Source organism: Verruconis gallopava (genome assembly GCF_000836295.1).
Source record: "Verruconis gallopava strain CBS 43764 unplaced genomic scaffold supercont1.5, whole genome shotgun sequence".
Taxonomy (NCBI): Eukaryota; Fungi; Ascomycota; class Dothideomycetes; order Venturiales; family Sympoventuriaceae; genus Verruconis; species Verruconis gallopava.
Genome location: NW_015622141.1, coordinates 620,693 through 639,940, shown reverse-complemented (window position 1 = coordinate 639,940; position 19,248 = coordinate 620,693). Strand labels below are relative to the sequence as shown.

At 54.4% G+C, this 19,248-nt stretch overlaps 5 protein-coding genes across 6 annotated transcripts; 3 read left to right on the top strand and 2 right to left on the bottom strand.

Annotated features, from left to right (window-relative positions):
* Window positions 1–564: 564 nt before the first annotated feature.
* PV09_02131 (uncharacterized protein) lies at window positions 565–3,117 on the top strand (the record flags this gene model as incomplete). Its single annotated transcript, XM_016355130.1, has 4 exons — window positions 565–776; window positions 831–957; window positions 1,020–2,419; window positions 2,472–3,117. The coding sequence occupies 4 exons, from the start codon at window positions 565–567 to the stop codon at window positions 2,962–2,964; spliced, it is 2,232 nt and encodes a 743-aa protein (XP_016217146.1). The 3' UTR covers window positions 2,965–3,117.
* Window positions 3,118–3,295: 178 nt separating this feature from the next.
* Window positions 3,296–6,569, bottom strand: PV09_02130 (uncharacterized protein). Its single transcript, XM_016355129.1, has one exon. It carries the CDS (start codon window positions 6,402–6,404, stop codon window positions 3,657–3,659), a length of 2,748 nt encoding a protein of 915 aa, XP_016217145.1. The 5' UTR covers window positions 6,405–6,569; the 3' UTR covers window positions 3,296–3,656.
* A 344-nt stretch (window positions 6,570–6,913) lies between these two features.
* Window positions 6,914–9,125, top strand: PV09_02129 (uncharacterized protein). The gene is made up of 3 exons (XM_016355128.1): window positions 6,914–7,398; window positions 7,583–8,447; window positions 8,559–9,125. Exons 1-3 carry the CDS (start codon window positions 7,195–7,197, stop codon window positions 8,705–8,707), a joined length of 1,218 nt encoding a protein of 405 aa, XP_016217144.1. The 5' UTR covers window positions 6,914–7,194; the 3' UTR covers window positions 8,708–9,125.
* Window positions 9,126–9,347: 222 nt separating this feature from the next.
* PV09_02128 (uncharacterized protein) lies at window positions 9,348–12,111 on the bottom strand. Its single transcript, XM_016355127.1, has 3 exons — window positions 11,791–12,111; window positions 11,268–11,606; window positions 9,348–11,183 (listed from the first exon to the last, which is right to left on the bottom strand). Exons 1-3 carry the CDS (start codon window positions 11,802–11,804, stop codon window positions 9,713–9,715), a joined length of 1,824 nt encoding a protein of 607 aa, XP_016217143.1. The 5' UTR covers window positions 11,805–12,111; the 3' UTR covers window positions 9,348–9,712.
* A 2,126-nt stretch (window positions 12,112–14,237) lies between these two features.
* On the top strand, window positions 14,238–18,205 carry PV09_02127. Of its 2 annotated transcripts, XM_016355126.1 has the most exons (5): window positions 14,238–14,728; window positions 14,827–14,884; window positions 15,085–15,791; window positions 15,907–17,526; window positions 17,590–18,205. In XM_016355126.1, the coding sequence occupies exons 1-4, from the start codon at window positions 14,567–14,569 to the stop codon at window positions 16,840–16,842; spliced, it is 1,863 nt and encodes a 620-aa protein (XP_016217142.1). In that variant the 5' UTR covers window positions 14,238–14,566; the 3' UTR covers window positions 16,843–17,526; window positions 17,590–18,205. The 2 variants fall into 2 exon arrangements, with proteins under 2 accessions (XP_016217142.1, XP_016217141.1); XM_016355125.1 differs by having other exon boundaries at window positions 15,907–18,205.
* The last annotated feature ends 1,043 nt before the right edge of the window (window positions 18,206–19,248 follow it).

Below are 19,248 nucleotides of genomic sequence, written 5' to 3'. Positions count from 1 at the left end.
GATGAAGACAGACGTAGAACTCCCAAAGCTTTCGATACAAATCTTTCAGGTCGCGGTTGCTTTGGTACGTTGTATGCATATAGGTAATTATGTTTGTAAAGCACTCTTGCGTCGCCCCATTAGCTGATGCTGTTCACACTTCCGGGCCAATTCGCTGCTACTGAACGATCCTAACGATATGTGTTTATGGATGTGCCTTGGAAGCAGTTGCAGGACGGATGGAAAGCCATCAGACGGTAGCTAGACGGTTTCCATGTTATATGTGCTCGACATGACGCTGCGTACAATTTACAGGCGTTTCTCATGTTCTTCGAGCGTGTCAAGTTTGTTGAGAAAAATCCACAGCATTGGATGAAGATTTAGCAAGATCTCTTTAGGAGACTACCCTTCATGAGTGTACTCTCTGGGACATGACCATCTATTCCTAAAGCTAAAACGTTGATGTGTGTGATGAAGGGATGGGGAGCCTGATTCGATCCCAATCCGGATAACTGATGGGCAAATGGAAATGATGCCTAAGGACTCAAGGGATCACGCGTTTTTTCGACGCGACGCGTCTCCAAAATGAGGGACACCTCCACTTCAGCAACAAAGATCACACATCCGAAAGGCACAGGCCGCAAAGCTCTCACTATGGACAGAGAATCAGTCTATGCCTTGAGTATCGGCCTCAGCAGGGGCACCCAAGCCGACGAGCCTGATAGCCGTATCAACATAGAGCAACGGCTCGTCGACTTCATTCTCGAATTCCAGATCGACAACGCTTTCATATACCGGTAGGCAGGAATCAGCGTCGTCCAGATTTGAAATCATTTCTGATATATTTGTAGAGACCAGATCCGTGAGAATGTGCTCGTCAAACAGTACTACTGCGACGTGGACGTCGCCCACCTGATATCGTATGACGAGGAACTTGCGCATAAGCTCAACACGGAACCAGCAGAGATGATTCCTATTGTACGAGACCCATATTGAAATGTGTGCGATTTAGACAGCTGACATTAAAGTACCATGTTTAGTTCGAGTCAGCACTTAAGAAATGCACGCAACGCATCGTCTACCCTTCTCAAAAAGATGTTCGGTTGCCTCAGCACCAACTTTTGCTACACTCGACCGCGTCGCAGATCTCAATCCGTGATCTGACTGCAGACAATGTTTCGCATCTCGTGCGAATACCGGGCATTGTTATTGGGGCATCGACTCTGTCATTCAAGGCGACAACACTCGCCGTTGAGTGTCGGAACTGCCACTACACTGCCCATATCCCGGTCAACGGTGGCTTAGCCGGTCTGAGTTTACCGCGTACATGCGGTCGCGAAAGAGGGCCCGAAGACAAGTCGGAGCGATGCCCCCTTGATCCGTATTTTGTTGTCCACGAGAAGTGCCAGTTCATTGACCAACAAGTACTGAAGCTTCAAGAAGCACCAGATCAAGTCCCTGTTGGCGAACTTCCGCGGCACATTGTCATCACAGCTGATAGATACCTTACGAACCGCGTTGTGCCTGGATCGAGATGCACAGTTATGGGTGTCTTTTCTATCTATCAATCCAAGGGCGCAAAAGGAAATACGGCCGTGGCCATACGAAATCCCTATCTGCGAGCTGTAGGTATACACGCCGACGTGGATCATACAATGAAGGGCAATGTAATATTCTCCGAAGAGGAGGAACAGGAATTTCTTGAAATGAGCAGGCGCCCGGATCTGTACGAGACTTTCGCCAACTGCGTCGCGCCTTCCATCTACGGCAACCTAGACATCAAGAAGGCGATTGCATGCTTGCTGATGGGTGGCTCAAAGAAAGTTTTACCAGACGGAATGAAGCTTAGAGGTGACATCAATGTGCTGCTTCTCGGTGACCCTGGCACTGCAAAATCGCAGCTGCTAAAGTTTGTGGAAAAAGTAGCACCAATTGCTGTGTACACTTCTGGAAAAGGCTCTTCTGCAGCAGGTCTTACGGCCTCAGTACAGCGCGATGCATCAACACGCGAGTTCTACCTCGAAGGTGGTGCCATGGTTCTGGCTGATGGCGGCGTGGTGTGTATCGACGAATTCGACAAGATGAGAGATGAGGACCGCGTCGCAATTCACGAGGCTATGGAGCAACAGACGATCTCGATTGCGAAGGCTGGTATCACTACTATTCTAAACTCGAGAACATCCGTTCTCGCCGCGGCCAACCCAATCTTCGGTCGATATGACGATTTGAAAACTCCAGGCGAGAACATTGACTTCCAGACGACCATCCTCTCGCGTTTTGATATGATCTTCATTGTTCGAGATGATCATGATCGAGGACGGGACGAGCGAATAGCCAAACACGTGATGGGCCTCGCAATGGGCGGTAGGGGCGTTGAGGAACAGGTCCAGGCCGAGATTTCGGTCGAGAAGATGAAGCGTTACATCAGCTATTGCAGACAGTAAGTTGATGACATGTTCAGACACCCCTCTTTGCGACTGACAAGTTTCAAGAAAATGTGCACCTCGATTGTCACCCGAAGCTGCCGAGAAACTCTCGTCACATTTTGTCTCCATTCGAAGGCAGGTCCATGCAGCAGAGATGACTGCCAACCAGCGGAGCTCAATTCCGATCACCGTTCGCCAGCTCGAGGCCATTGTTCGTATTACAGAGGCTCTTGCCAAACTCACACTCTCACCAGTTGCAACCGAGGAACATGTTGATGAGGCCATTCGACTTTTCCTCGCAAGTACCATGGACGCCGTGACACAAGGCGAGGGTCAAGGCAGTAAAGAGCTCATGGACGAGGTTAGCAAAGTTGAGGACGAGCTGAGGCGAAGATTAGCCATCGGCTGGAGTACAAGTCTGGCAACGTTGAAGCGCGAGTTTGTGGATAGTAGAGGTTACTCTGAGCAAGCACTTAATAGGGCACTGATTGTGCTGCAAAGGAGAGAGACAATCCAGCTGAGACATGGTGGTGCTCAGGTGTACAGATCTGGTGCATGATGACGACAGAGATGCAAGGCTAAGACACCTACCAGGCGCATGGCGTTACTTGACTAGGGGGGAACAAAGAGCACATTGGGAAGCGGGCCATTGCGATGGCATAGATGACTTGTACGAGCTTATAATAATAAAAATCCTAGCAGATATGCAAAGGTTGAGGTGCGCTTCTGTTCTAACTTGTCCCTCTTACCGACACATTGTGATATTTGGACCCAGTCATCTTGGGAACGAAAAACGAGAGTCACGAAATAGTCGGGCGACAGCAACTGTGCCGATGGTTGCACAGGTAATCGCCATGGAACAGCGCGTGCAGCAATTTATAAAGTGTCGTGGCTCGGGCGCCGGGGCAGAACAACGGAGGAGTTTAGAGGGAGTGGAAACACGAGCCGGACCGGGGCTAATGCAGGTACGCACAACAACGCTGGAGGACACTAACATATATTCGTACACGGCAGGGAAAAGGCCCAGAATTTCCTCTAGCGACATCTCGAACCAAAACGCACTCCAGCGAGGATTTCCTAATGCACGAACCCGGATGCTGACGGCCGTTCCATCATTACAATCACAAATCCAGCGAATCGTGATACAAAGCCGAACCCCCCCAAAAAACAAAAAGAGAGGAAAGAAAGAAAAAAAAACCCAGGCCGACAGAGAGATCGGCTGCTTCCGTCGATAGTTCTTCCTCGACCGGACTACTTGCCGACGGGATTGCCCAAGTTCTGTGCTTCCATCTTCCTTAGCAGCGTGCCACTGCCAAACAAACTTGGCTCGCTCATGTCCAACATTGGGCCCTTCGCATGGTTCCCACTTATTACACCGTGGCCCACCTGGCCATCGCCCCAACCGCTCTTCCCGCTCTGCGCCAGCAGGCCTACGGTGAAAGGTTCAAGGTCGTCAGGCGCACCATGCGGTTGTCTCCTCGTGCTCTTCGTACGGTTGATGCTCTTCGATTTCTCCAACCCTCCACCGCTCGTCGATGGTCTTGCGCGCCAATCGTTGTTTCCAGGTATGCCAAGAGGGTTCTCCGGTGATGTGGCGTTCTCGATGAGGCCGCCAGAGCCAATTTGATCAGGCTTGAAGCCCTTGCCACGCTTGGCGAACTGCGGGGGCTCTTTGTATTGAGGTGTGAGATCGACGAGAGGCTTGCCGAAATCAGGTTGGCGGACGCTCTTGTGCCTACCAAGTGTGCCTGAGTCAAACGAGTTTCTGCGCTGGGAAATACTTGACCGAACAGAAGTGTTACGCTGGAGGCCGCCTCCGTAGTCTTGCGAGGCTTTCGCGTTATGCTTGCGTTGCTGGTACTGTGAACCTAGCAAGCCATTGGGGTTGAAGGCATCGTCGCCGCTACGAGTGCTGTCCCAGCTTAATCTGTGGTTCTGTGACGCACCGTTGAGAGCGGCCAATGCATCTTCGCGGCCTCCGGGCCTGTTGGGGATTCCGTGGCGGAGTGCTGTTGGTGGAACGCGCGTTCTCTCCTTTCGTTCTGACAATTGCCTTTGGTGCATCATACGAGAATGCTCTTGCGCAGAGGGGAGAGCCAATCCAAAGGCGCCAAGCGGTCGATTCTCATCGAAAGAGTCCTTGCGCTTCTCTGCATTAGAGGGTTCTTGCGTTCTTCCGAAGTTGCTAAAGTCCAATCCAAGGTCATTGAACGAACCAAGCATGTAGTGCGATTCCACGGACTTGCTACGCTGGTGTCCTCCCGTAGGATCGGACGCCAGATCTCCAAGCTTACTACCTTTGCCCTGGCCCATCTTATTGACCAAGTAGTAGCTTCGCCAATCTTGAACAGCACGGAAGAAGTCCTCAGCGGCCTGCTTGTCTTCTGTGCAAAATACGTGGATGAAGTCAGACTTATTCAGAAACATGGCGCTCTTCTGCTGCGACTTCACGAGCAAGGTGACCGTCCTGGACTTCTTCTTTTGTCGCTTCGGATCTAGGATAGGTGCGTAAATGTCAAAGTCTGAGATGTTGCACACTTGGACGACATCCTTTCCGCTTTGGTTTTTCGCTGCAAGAATCTGGCCGTCGGTTCGAACGGTGATCCAGCGGTCGTCGAACTTGCCAGGTTTGTATTGATACATGAGCCAACGTTCAAATTGCCTGAGTTGATGTTGTTGAGGAGCGTGAGCTTCATATAGCTCCTGATCAGCTTCAGGATCGGACGGCTCAATCATGAGATAGTTCTGGTGATCATCCTCCCACGAGTTCAGAACTTTCTGCACGTGCTCGTACATACGTAGGGGTCGCCGTATGTTTTCTGGTCTGTAGTGCTCGTATATAACAGCCTCTCTGGGATTAAACTGCTCCGACATGACGTTGGATGCAGATTTGATCAGCTGCTGAGCAGAAGTTGTTGGTTCGACGGGTAAGTTAATCTCCGACTTGCCAAATCGAATTCGAACCCGTCTCTCTGCGCTTGCAACACCTGAGACCGGTGCATCGCTGAGAGGCACGATCCCGCCGCCGCCTGGTTTGATGGTCGGGAGGTCAAATTTGGGCGGCGATGCATGACTTGTCTTCGGGCGTCTATCGTCTGCAGCTGTCGAGGGCCGTGGTGTCCCATCTTCCTTCTTTCGTCTAAAAAACCCCCCGACCCTCCGTGAGGAGGTTGGAGAGCTTCCGCTTCCCCTTGAGGATGGCTGTGGACTGCTCGTCTGGTCTTGAGAGGGCACGGTGACATTGGTAGGCCTTCTCTTGCGTGCAGCTTTCTCGTCCCTCTGACGTTGTTTCGCTTCTTCCTTTTCACGCGCAGCTCGTTCCTGCTCTTCTTCCTTCAGACGACGTATGCGCTCCTCTTCCGCCCGTTTCTCCTCCTCAACACGGCGTATCTCGGCCTCCTCGGCCTCTCTTTTGCGTCTCTCTGCCGCAAGTATTTTGTCTTGTTCCGCTCTCTCGGCCCGCTGCTGCGCCTTGATTCTCTCGTATCGCTCTCGCTCCTTTGCCAGAAGTTGCTCGCCCTCACTTACGCCGACTGGGTGGGCTTTGCGCCGAGCTTGCTGGTCAAGCAAGGTGCCCTGATTGCGAGACTCATCCTGCTTTGCGGCGCTTTCCGCTTGCGCCCTTCGTCGCAATGCGCCACCAAACTCTGGTTGGGGACGCTGGGCCTTCGCCTGTATGTTATACGACTCATAGCGTCGGCCGAGGGCGTGCGGAGTGTCCGCTTTTGTCGCTGTAGCGGGCTGTGGAAGTGGAGGCGCAGGTTCGGTCTTGTTTCGCGAGCTTGATGGTTGCGAACGACGGTAGCGACTCATACTTCGCTGAATATTTTCTTGCACTTTTACATCGTCAGGAATCGGAGGCGGGCGAGGTACCTCCGTCTCTTGCTGCTTCAATTGGGCCTTTCGCACAGTGCGGTACCGCGAGAGCTTAGCATCGCCAGGTTGCGCCCTGGATGGAGCAGGCTGCGGCTCATGTACGATTTCAACGTCGGCAGCCATGATTTCGAGTTCGTCGCACAGGAACACAGTTAAGAGAGCAGGGAACAGAGTCGGTACGTGAGGCACGATGCTGGCCTCGCGTCTTGCGAGCGCACCATGCAATATGGGCTTCACCGGGGTGGAGAGCGCCAGAGCCAAGAAATGAAAACGCTGAACGACCACGCGATCCACACACGCAGACGCGGAGCCTCCAAGCAGTATCCGTCCACTGCATCGGCGGCGCTGCTGGTGCGATCGCTCGCGGCCGGGCAATTACTGCACTATCGAGGCGGGACCAATCAGACCATTTGTGTTCTGTCACTCCCAGCCGACTCGTGCGCAGGAACCTTGCCTCGAGTTCGCAACGCCAGGCCCAATGCTTTGCTCGGCCTGCCTGTTGCACAGCAGCCAGCGGCTGATCCCACTCCATAGCCCGTCGCAGCAGTGCGACGCGGGCATCCCATCGGTGGCCCAACCGGCTGGGGGGTTTGGTGGACACGCTCGTTTCGGGATCAGAGCCACGACGACTGACGTTTCTGAACGATATCCCGGGCGATGATCATTGCCGATGCACAACCTGGACAACAACAGTCTGAACCGTGCTCTCTCCACTCCAGTTCCCTTTTCTTCCTGACCAAGCTGCTCCCACATCTTCATCGTCGTCTTTCCCTTCGAAGCCTCGTGAGCCTTGTGTCTCGGACGTGTGAGCCAATTGCTTACTGCCAAGCGCCTCGCTCGCTCGTATTTATGCCGCCTAAGGGGGTCTAGCTCCTGAATAGCACCAGCCCATTTCCCTGCGAGGAACGGCGCGATGGAAGGGAAGGCGAGGGACCTGACCGTATTGGCTGCCTTTGCTCTTTTCTTCTTCCTGTACTTTCATCTGCGTCCCTTGCATGAAGATTCAAGTTCCTTCGACGACCTGCTGTGGGAAAATGAGAGGACACGCGACGAACGCCCAAGGGATGATAATGTCGATCCCTTCGACGGCAACGCACCCGCCAACGAGACTCTCGGTGTAAGTGATGGCAGCGACGAAGGCTGGCGTCGGCGGGATTATGAATTGTGCGAAAGCAAGGCAGCAGAATCTTCTTGTCAACTATGCCAGACGCGTCGCATGATTCGGCAATCCCATCTTTACGCTCCGTGGCCCCTCCGAGCCAGAGTCAATCGAGTCTTCTCACACTGACAAACGAGAACAGTTCGGCGCGATAGTCGCTGTGGCCAAGCAGGATTCCAAGAGAAAGAAGGGTCTACTAGAGGCCGCGAAGGCAACAGAATTACAGATCACGATTCCAGACCAGCCAAAATGGACGGACGAAGACATCGAGGCGTTGAAGGACCCAGAGTACTCAATTGTGTCCAAGGGCTCTGCAATGGCATGGCTGGGCCACCTCAACGCCGTCCAGTGGTTCCTCGATTCTAACCTGACCACGGCACTGATCATAGAAGACGATGTCGACTGGGATATTCACATACGCTACCACCAGATCCCGCTGGTGGCAGCGCAGATGCGGTCATTGCTAGCGGCGAACCCTGCCAGCCCACGAGACCAATTCAGCGCGATCCGTGAACACAACAAGGAGCAGAGCTACTGGGGTGACATGACGCAGTGGGAGGTCCTCTACCTGGGCCACTGCGGCGACAATTTCGACCTGAAATACTGGCCGGATCTTCCCCACAACATCTTCAAGGACAACACAGTTCCGCGGTTCGACCAGCTGCACCCTGACACGCAGAGGTGGCTGTGGGAGGCTGGAATTGGCAACAAGCAGCGCATGGTGCACAAATCGAAGCAGCCGCTGTGTAGTTTTGCGTACGCACTGAACCGAAGGTCCGCCCAGCGAATGCTGGCGGAGTTGAGCCACGAGGAGTGGGGTCACGGCACCTGGTCCTTTGATGTGCGGCTGCTGGAGGCGTGTCGCGACCTAGGCTGGAAATGCTGGACCGCAAACCCGGAGCTGTTCCACCATCAGGACGAGCACGACAGCGCAATTACGGAGGTGAACGGCAAACCGCTCTTCGAACTACAGCCCAAGTACGGGGACGGAAGCACCCCCAACATCGGTCAGTCTGTCTCCTTGTGGCCCTTCATTCCGTTTATTCTGATCTCGAGATTCGACGGGTCCTACACGCCGTCACTCGCGTACAGCAGCTAGATACTGACGTTGTCCTTAGGATGCGGAGCTAGAAACGCGTGGTTCTCGACGACGGACCCGCAGAAACTCAAACTCATCAGGCAGATCGCCATGTATGAGGACGTCTGCACGCTGGAGGACCTGCAGGACAGGATGTCGCAGCACGAATTCAAAAAGGACCCCTTGTGACGTGGGAGCTGATCTCCGGCGCTGGACCCGCTGGTTCGGAGAAGGATCGAGGCCATCCGCGACAGATGCGCAGCCAAGAGCGACGCGCACGGGAATCTGGACATGCCCGAAAAAGACAGGCCTGGGGTTCGTGAATGCAGCTTAACAAGCGAAGAGAATGGGGGAAGAAGCGCGCCTTTCGAAAAAACTTCAACGTGATTGAACCACAGCACCCCTTTCAGAGCAGGTGGCGGAGTGCGGAACTGCTCGCCAGGAGTCCTGATATCTGGTCATCTCGAAAACAAACGGTGGTTTTCTTTTCTTTCCTTTCTTCGTTTTTTCTTTTTTTCTTTGTATTTATATTCGGTCATAGCGGACAGCAAATAAGCACCCATATACCCGGCCCAACGAGGGCCACTTTCTTAAGGCGAAAGAGAACTTTTTGTCGCTCGCCCACCGTCTGTCTCGCTCGCTTTGCCCGTGACGCCGCCGACTGCCCCGGCTTCGTTGGAAAGCCAGTCTTGTGTGGCCAGAGCCGCGGCTGAGCTTCTGGCAAGATGATGAGACGAAAACTCACCTTCGTCTCGGAAGGAGCAGCGCAACTTGGCTGGCCCGAGCGAAAACTTGTACGAGCGTGGCTGTCAGGTTCCAGTTGCAAGGCGCCACAAGATCGTGTGTAAACTTTACGATTACCGATGTTTTGGGCGGGGGTATCTACGATGAAGCTAACTAAATCCTACAATGCTCTCGCGTTCCAAATACCGTCTCTCATTCGTTCCTCAGACATGGCTTGTCGTGCGATCCCGTTCTCGATGCATCTGAGAGCTGTCCGCTCCCGCTGTATCCAGTTATCATTCCCAGAGACACCCTAGGTATAGAGAATGCCGCTTGTCTTCCCCGTCATTGCTGGCTCCTGGCTCAGCGAAAAAAAAAAAAAAAAATACAGTGCCACGCCCACTAAAATTGATAGAAGATTGAAACAAAGGAGGGACTCGAGTCGCACCCCAAGGCAGATAGCGACCTTGTTCAACGCCACAGGTCGTGCTTCGAAGCTGTGCTGTCAGTCTTCCTGTGGCCTCGGCCGCCCCAGAAACTGCCCCGAGTGGCAGGCTCACTGGCAAGAGCGTTCGCAATAGCGTGACTGCTGCCCGGGCGGTGGCTGCTCCCTGGTCGCGCGTAGCTGATCGGGCGGACGCCCCAGCCCTGGTTTGATCCAGACGTGCTTGGCCGGGGCACGTCCTCCGAAGGTACCGCGAGAAAGCCGCCGACACCGTTGCCAACGACAACGGAGCGACGGGCCTCTCCCGTCCAGCCTTGGTTGCCAGCCTTGATCGAATAGGTGCTGATGGGCCGGCCGCCCTTGGGCGAGGAGCCAAACACGTTGTCAAATCCCTCCTCTGGTTGCACGGGCTGGAAGCTCCACTCCGTGTCCGCGAGGCCCTTGGTGTAGATGTCCAGAGGCTGAGAGAAGCCACGAGGCTGCGTGCGCGATCCCGCAAAGCTAGGCATCGGCGGAGCAAGGAGCAGCGCATCGGGTAAGCCTGGATCGCGTACGTACAGTTCGCGTAGGGCGGGTAACGAGTTCGACAGCAGGGACGAGGTTAAGTAGTTGTAGTACGAATCCGAGGGCTTGATAAGATTCGAGTTGATATACTCGTCTGTGGGCGAGATGTCGTAGTGCAGCACCTGCAGACTGATGCTCTGCATCGGAGGTAAGGGGTCAAGTGGCAGCGAGTGCTTGACTGTGGCGACGATTGTCAGATTCCGCAGGTGCGTCCCCGCCCACAGGATCTGGGCCAGCTCAGGGATGGCGACACCCGTCTTTTTCAGAGTGAGGTCTGTGAGCGCTTCTCGGGTCTCCGACCTGTCAAGATACTGAACAAGGCCGGCGCCTGTGACGCCGTGACAGCCCTCAAGGTACAATTTTCTCAGCGGAGGAAAGTAGCGCACGGCGGGGCTCTCCTGGAATATGGCGTCCCTGAAGTTGGGCATACTGATGACCCTTAGCTCATTGATGTTGGGCAGGCTGCCCAGAACGGCACGGAAAGTTGTCGGCTCGACCTTCAACCGTGACAGCTCCAGCACCTCGATGTGCAGCCAATGCCGCTGAGCTAAGAATTGGAAGAATTGCTCGGCACCCTCGTTGTATGTCATCTTTCTGATGTCCGGACAACGCGCCAGCAGCTCCTGCCGCAGCGTGTGGCTGTTCGCGTCACCGTTGTAAAAGCCTTCGGGTAGATCGACGTATCGCAACCTAGGGCAGGCGGATATGCAGCGCGTGAGCTCCGTTCTGGCCGTGTCTCGTGTCATGTATGGGACTTTGAGAAACTGGACCATACCGGCCAGCCAGTCGTTGCTGCGCAGTGTGTCTGCTAGAAGCCGTAGTCGCGCCTGAGGAACATCTTCATCACCGTGCCGTGACTTTCGCCGCCTCTTGGCCGTGAGAATCTCTTCCAATTCGCAGTAGTGCACCGCATCGATTCGAATGCTCGTGTATCTGCACAATGGGAACCATCTGTTAGCTAGCGGCTTCTCAATTGCAACCGACGCCTGCTGTCTGCCTGTGAGGGGTGGAACGTACAGCAATTCTACCGCTGGCCTGTACCACCCTCTGCGGGTCTGGGCGCAGTGAGCCAGGTCGCGTAGGTCACACAGCGGACAGCTGTCGTCCGCAATGTCCGCATCTTCGCAGGGTTCGTAGCTCTTGTCGATGACGTGTGGGCAGACGAACTGCAGTATCTTGGACACGACCTTGGGGGGTAGTGCGGCAGTGTGATCGCGACCGGTGGGGGAAAAGCTGCCTGGATAGTAGACCTTGGTCTTCTCGCTGTTGGCCAGGTTGAAGTGCGCCTCCCCTCCGTTCTCCTTCAGCTTGCTGCGCGACTTGAAGTGCTTCAGCAGCCCCATGATTCCGCCGAAACTAAACAATTGCGTAGGTCAGTTTCAGCGGGGCTTGGAAACGAGTATTGGCCAAGGCAGGTGGGCGGCGGGGAGGGACAAACGGCGGTGAATGTGCAGACGGGTGTGGCGAGGAAGAGAGTCCGGAGTTGAATCGAGGGGATTCAAAGCCTTAAAAAAAACAGACTTGTGATGTATCGCCGTACCTTTTCTTCGCCATCACTTGGTGGTTACAGGGATCCAGCGTGCGCTCTCCACATTACCGTGTCTGCTTCACAATAGGCCCGCTGTTTCAGCAGTGACGCATGCCGCGGCGTTGAAGGAAGCGATCGGAGCGCACTTGTGCAGTCGAATGGACGCGAAAGACTATCACAATAAAGCACTTGACAAGAGCACGCGAAGGCGGGATCAGGGAGCGAACGCATATGCTTTTACGCGGCGTGAACGGGAAGCATTTGAGGAAAAGGGGGCCGAAAGATGATCTCCCCGTCAGCGTGCAAATCAATCAATCCGGTTTGTCCAAGGCTGGGCTGGAACACAGTAAGCGGCCCATCGCTGTGGGCGACGTGACGACGATGACAATGGCTGGTCACTTCACCAAGTGACAAGCGCGCAAATCTGTACTGTTTCACGCGCGGGCTCAAGCGTGGCATCATCTTTCCGCTGGACGAGCGTGCGCGAACACGGCGAGATGCAAGGAGCAAACGCAACCCGCGTGCGATCACGCAGCCTGACGAGCGCCCAAAAGCAAACGCCGTCGCTGCCAGCGAGGGTTCGCCTGCGTGTCCAGCACACACAAGCACGCACGAACACAGCCGGTGTGAGCAACGCTCAAACGTTCGAGTCCTGTCGCTCTCCTCCCGAGCGATGCAGCGTGGTTGGGACTGGATGCTGCGCGGCAGTCCTTCCCAGCTTCAGGCGCTGTGTACGCCGGCGCGGTGCCTTGCGCGCATCTCTGCCAGGGCTGGTGCGGTATGAGTGACGATGGTGCGTGTGGGATGCCACATCCTTCCTGTAGGCCTTGGTACAACGCAGCAACAGAGCCAACCGACATCAACAAGATGAACAGAAGCATCGACTTCGGCTGCAGCATCGTCGTCATCCGCAGCAGCGGCGCCAGCGGCAGCACTGACCTGTTTGGCGCCGTCGCAGCACGGCGTGTGCGGCTCATCAAGGACGAGGAGCTGGTCCGTCCTCGTGTTTGAAACATTGTCAGCAAGGACTGAATTTCGGATGCGCGGACTCCTGGTCAGCCAGGCCGAGGGCACATCCAAAAAGGACTTGCAACATCATCACCCCAAGAAACAACCACATCCTCCTCCCAGCTCTGCTGTTCTCCCGCACCCCCCGGCTCATGCAAGGCGCTCGTTCTATAATTGTGTCGAGCCACCGCCGGTGAGCATTGACTTCCTGCGGGACGAACCCCATGCCGAGGATTGTATGTGTGTCCTCACTGCTGCAACGGACGACGTTCCGTGGAAGTGCTGTCTGCCGTTCTCATTTACACACTCGTCTCCTTTCGACTCGTGCAATTGTCATTCGTGAAGAGAAAGTTGGCAGTGTGGACAGAAGACAGGCAGCTGCAGCATCCAGCATCCAGCACCCAGCACCCAGCACCCAGCACCCAGAGCCTTGCCAGGCGTACGTGTACGTATTTGCACACGCCAAAACTCCACATTCACTCTCGTAGTCGTTCCTGACCGCCCGTGCTGCATCCATTCTCTCAGAACCAAGTCATTGCGCATAGATTAGATGTTGTGAAATGGGCAACGCTCGCCCACCAAAGCAAGCGTCCAGCGATTTCGTGCCATACTACAGTCATATCACTTCTCAACTGAACCTCAGGATGATCACGACCGTCCGTCGACAGGACATCCGTGCAGAAGCGTAGCGGCTGGCCATCCTGTCCTTAGCCTCACCGTCGAGATGGATCGTATTCTCCGAGAACACATCTTTACAGGAGCGACACGAGTGTCCCAAGTCCGGTTTGCACATGGGTCAGTCAGCGCCAGCTTTGGACGACGAGATGTGGGAGGCCACAGGCAAACGCGCTGGTGAGACGGAGCGGATCGGGCAATGTCATGGATAACTGCAAGGCATTCTGGTCCATGGTGTCGCCCTCTTGCTGGGCTTGAGCCCGAGATGGGAGGCGTGTTTGACTTATGTGCACACAGTACGGCGGCGTGGTTCTTGCGCCCGCTGGAAGAATGACGAGTCCACGCGGCTTCGATGGTTCCTCAGCGTGGTAGGTCTGCGTGTGGCATGGCTGTGCGCATGGTCGGCGTTTCAGAATCCGATGCACGCTCGTTTTCTCGTCCCCAGAAGCTTAAACACAAGTGTCGTCTTTGGCGAGCGGCTGAGAAGGGAAACCAACCACGGCGCGGAGGGATTCGCCGAGACGGAGTCGGCCACACCACACGTATTCGCTGTCAACATCGCATGAGACTGCGACGGTGCCAAATCGTGCCACCACAGCACAATCGTGCCCAACGGCCTGCTCTGCTCGCGGACATTCCCCAAGGCGCCCACCCCCCACATGTGATCTGGAGCTGTCCAGACAGTCGGCAGACGCTACGCCAGTCCAGTAAGAGCTCCGGGCTAAGCCCGTTTGGTCGTCCAAGCCTGAGAAACCCGAGCACCATCGACAGTCCACCATCAACCTCCCTGTTCCCCCATCCCATCCCATTCTTCTTGCAGCCTTCAATTCTTGAGCAAGCTTTGCATTGTTGCCGGGCTCGCCTTGCTCTAACTGTATCATTATTGCCCGCCGTCGCCTCCTCGCCAAAGCGACCCTGCCAGACAGTGCGAGCCTTCCGGGTGCCCACCAACGGAACAGCTTAGCTACCCTCGTTCGTGCTTCTCAAATCCCGTTTGAACGTCCGACACGCTCTTGTTTGACTCTCCCCCTTCCTTCCATCCTCCCGCCCGTGCCATCAACCCGTCGCTCGCTACCATCTCTCTGCAAAGCGCTCTGTATAGGCAATGGCTTCGAACCAGACCCCTCAGGCTCCCAACAATCTGGACCGCTACGTCGTTATCCACATCGCAACTACCTGCGACGAGCACGGTGTATACGTGACCAAGGACTCGGCCGAGGTCATTGAGATTGGATGGCTGCTTCTTGATGCAAAGACGAGTGAGGAGGTGAGGCACCACTCGTTGAAGTCTCACACCTAACAAAGGAAATCCCGCGAAGAAGTTTTGATAGACCAAAAGGGTACTGTAACTGACGCACAAGGCAGCTGCATCGTGAACAGATCCTCGTCAAGCCCGTTAACACTCCAATCACTCCACTTTGCAGTAAGCAGACACACGCGCGCCCAAACGGACACATCATGCTCTCGCTCTCGCTCTCGCTCTCGCTCGCACACTCTCTCTCACTCTTGCTTGCTTGCTTGCTCGCTCGCTCAGCCACACACGCCTGCCTCTCCTTTTTTTTCTCTTCCACATACTCCACGCTTGGTCCTCGCTCAGCTGCTAGATACTGACAAACTCTCCAGCAAGCCTAACGACCCTGACTTGGGAGCATGTCAAACATGCCGGCACGTTCCGAGAGGCTATCAATCGCTTCGATCAGTTCGCACAAGAGCACCTCTTGTCCAAGAACCTGGAATTCGCGTTTGTCACCCTGGATGCTTGGGATTTGAGGGTCCAGCTGCCGCGCGAGGCTCGTGACAAGTCGGTCGTGCTACCTCCGTACCTCCAGCACTCTCGCACCTTTGATCTTCGTACCGAGTATCAGCACTGGCAAGCTCATCATCCAGAGTCTCTTCCCTTTGGATCCAGCGCTCTCTCCAACATTTGTGCCGCTCTTGAAGTCGAACCCGTCCAGTCGTCAGCGCCCATCAAGCACAATCTGCCCTTCCACCTTCAGGCACTCGCTCCAGCGAACCCACGCCGCGCGCTCGAGGAGGCCATCACCCTCGCCAGAGTTCTGCGAGGCCTGATCAGGAAATCCCAGCCCTTCTCCGAACATCCTGACGTGCTTACGCGGCCGATGGATGCCCGTGCTGATGTTCGAGCCTTCCTCAGCGAGCGAAGCAAAGTTCTTCACATGAGCGGCTTGCCTCATGATACAACCCAGTCGGAACTGGAGAGCTGGTTCACCCAGTACGGCGGCCGACCGATCGCCTTCTGGACGCTTCGCACTCCTGATCAGCATAAGCCTACAGGAACAGGATTCGCAGTGTTCTCGTCGCACGAAGAGGTAAGCTAGGCATATAACGCTCCGTTCTCTTTTACACCCTCATACGTACAGATGTTCCAACATGGCTCGATTTTGAGAACTATTGCACTGACAGCTTGATTCCGTTGTTTCACAGGCTGCCGAGAGTTTATGCATGAATGGCCGCGCTCTGAACGAAAAGGCCATCGAGGTTTCGCCTTCATCGTCACGCGTACTTGACCGCGCTGCTGAGATTCTAACCCCGTTCCCACCGAGCAAGAATCGTCCGCGGCCAGGTGACTGGACTTGCCCTTCATGTGGGTTCAGCAACTTCCAACGCCGCACCGCCTGCTTCCGCTGCAGCTATCCGCTGTCTCAGGCTATGCCCCCTCACGATGCCATGGGCTACGGCTATGGCTACGGCGGCCCTCAGATGATGCACCACGGTCCACATGGACATGGTATCGGTGGGCGCTCACAGTCGACACTGGGTGCATCCGCACCCTTCCGGCCCGGTGATTGGCGATGCGGCGTCGAGACGTGCAATTACCACAATTTTGCCAAGAACGTGAATTGCCTGCGTTGTGGAGCTCCGCGCTCACAAGCCTCTATCGTCGCAGACTCAACCAACTTCAACGCCATGAACGATCCTTCCTTTGGAATGGGCCAGCCGCCTATGGCTGCCAATCCCGGAGGCGGGCCTTTTGGTCCTGCCGGCTTCGGCGCCCCCGGTGCCTTTCCCAACCCCGGCTTTGCAGGACCCCCTAGTGGTTACGGTATGCCTTCAGCCATGGGTGCACCGTCACCTTTCCCACCCATGGGCGGCTATGCCGCTGCTGCTAATGGCGGTATGCACCAATCTGCTGGGTTTGATGCCCGGACCGAGTCCGCATTTTCAGGTGCTGGCCCATCGGCCGCTGGATCTGTCGCTCCTGTCACCACGGGTGGCACTGCAAGCTACAATGGAGCCAATACCGGCAGCTTCGATCAGGCACCTGACCCGTTCCATTTCCTTGGAAGCGAGCTGGGTAACATGTCGCTGAACGATTCACGCCGTCAGGCAGGCGCGGGTGCCACTAAGTCTCCCAACTAGTCATGGAGGAAGGCGACATTATCCACATGGAAAAGATTGTGTGGAAGCAAAACTACGTGGATGTGTTTGTTAGGTCTGGTCGGTCACGCCTTTGCTTAAGTGTCCGATGGACCGACAATTTCGTCGTCGTATGCTTACATACTTCTTTGCTTCATCTTCCTTAGTATGCCAACCTGCTTTTTAACTTCATTTTTCTTATCTCGCTCTTCATATTCAGGGCCTGCATGGTGTCGGGTGGGGAACAAACAGGGGGCTGGAACGGCGGATGGGTACAATGGAAAACGCTCAACACACAAGCACACTACTACTAGATCTGGCGGCCTTACCAAAAGTTGAACACTCGAGAACCATTTTTGCAAGGAGCTAAAGAAGCGGGGAGTCACGAAGAAAGAAGGCTGCTTTCCAGAACCTCGCTATTGCTCTTGTGTCCTCGATTTTCATTCTCACTGTTTGCTTCTTTTATTTTCTTTTCCTCTTTGATTGTCTGCCCTTCGTCTCCTCATTTGTACCTAAATTGCTTCAAGATTCCTTTGTCTCTCATCAATCTGCGTGCGTGTGTTTTGTCCAGGCTCCTTCTCTTACGGTGGGAGGGAGCGGAAGTGGGATATGTTAGGTGTTTGTAAATTGCAAGACTAGGAGGGGCGCCGGCATTTGAGAAGAAAAAAAGAACTGTTCTGGTTTTTTGTATGTATCCCGGGTGGCGGAAACGGAAGACAAAAGAGCAAACTGATGGCAGGATGTTAAAAGCATACAAGTTGCCGGAACCCGTACCTTCACAGCAACAACATCAAGCAAAATATGGGGGTGGCGCCATGGCAAAAAAAGATCACACGATCACGGCATACCAGGTTGCAAGGATGGGAAAACTTCGTGGGGAATTAAACAAGACTGCTTTGCTCTTCTCTGAACAGACAACGTTAAGGGTAATGGATGGATGGGTTCGGTTGCTGCAACTGACTGCTACTGCTACTGCTACTACTTGCTTACTTGCTGGAAGGGTGGGGTTTCAATTCGGATTCTCATTAGCGAGGCGAAGGGCGGGGTGGGCATCAAATGGGATATCTGTCTTTTCTTGCTCGCTCGAGATCAATATGCACTGCGTTTTGTCACCGCTCTCTTCTTTTGTCCTGTACGATTGAAATCGCTGTGAGTTTCATGGTGTTTAGACTGGGGGGGGAGAGGCGGTGCAGTAGGGCAAATTTCATCAGCAAATAGGAAAGCCGTGGTGATAATATCTTCACTTATTTATTCATTACGACCTTGACTTTCAAATCAAGGAGAAGCTGCGAGGAACCAGCAAGAGAGACATGGCCTAATTTTTGTACTAGAAACGATTTTCTTCGCAGCGAAACAAGCAATTGGCCTCTATGCAAGACATTGACGAGAGAGCACCTCTGCTGTGGCTTCATGCACTTCGCTAGCCACTCAGGCCTGACAATAGTCACTCATGCACGAGCTTGAGAGCCAGAATCTTGAGCGATCGACACCGAACTTCAGCGGTGTTGGGCATGTGATCTGGTTCGAATAACGCAGACCATTTAGAGTCGCACACCCAGTGGATAAGGTGGTCCTACGACCAGAGCAAGGCAGACATCTCCAGAGCGGAAAATATGGTACTCAAAGATGAAAAGTCGTGCAGACGGAGCTTTCACGCAGAATCACATGTCCCTCTTGTATCGTTGCAAGGCTACTCCTCTGATTCCACGACCGCTAACCAGACGTGGACGGCTAAGTACTGGACTGGCATGGCAGACTTCGAACTCAACGGCCAGAGCGTACGATGGGGGCCGTTGCTGAGTAGTCACCCTGGTGCCAGATCAAGGAATGCCGAATGTTCTTGATCACACCAGTAACGGCCGTCGACGTTCTCTCCCTTCGAGTCTGAGGGATCGGACATGGGGCCCACAGAACTAGCTATCATGCGGGGTGCAACAAGATGCAGTAGGTACCTCTAAAACCGAATTGGAATGCAACCCATGACAAAGTCTTCTTACGTGTCGCCGGGCCAATTTCGTTGTTCCAGGAACGGCATTTGGCTTCACATCGTACTTCAGACGGTTGACTACGAATTAACAACTCTCGACGTGGATGATTCGTAACAGTAAAGCACGCCGTGCGTCTCTGGTATGAGTGAAGTTTTCCTTCACTTTCTTCACCGCTATATAGATTTATCATCGTGGGAAGCTGAACTTATTTCCGATTTCAGCACGCCGAGACTAAAGACTACTCATTAATTCATCATCAACTGATGGATCGCTACCATTCGCGATGGTACCAATCGACATGCAAAGCCGGCGTAAATCGAAGTCCTGAGCAGATTTCAAGTGGTGGAGATTCCAGATCTTTGAAGGCCATTGAAACCAACGTGGGTTGCATGAGCGATACATCTTGAGAAAGTGTTATAAA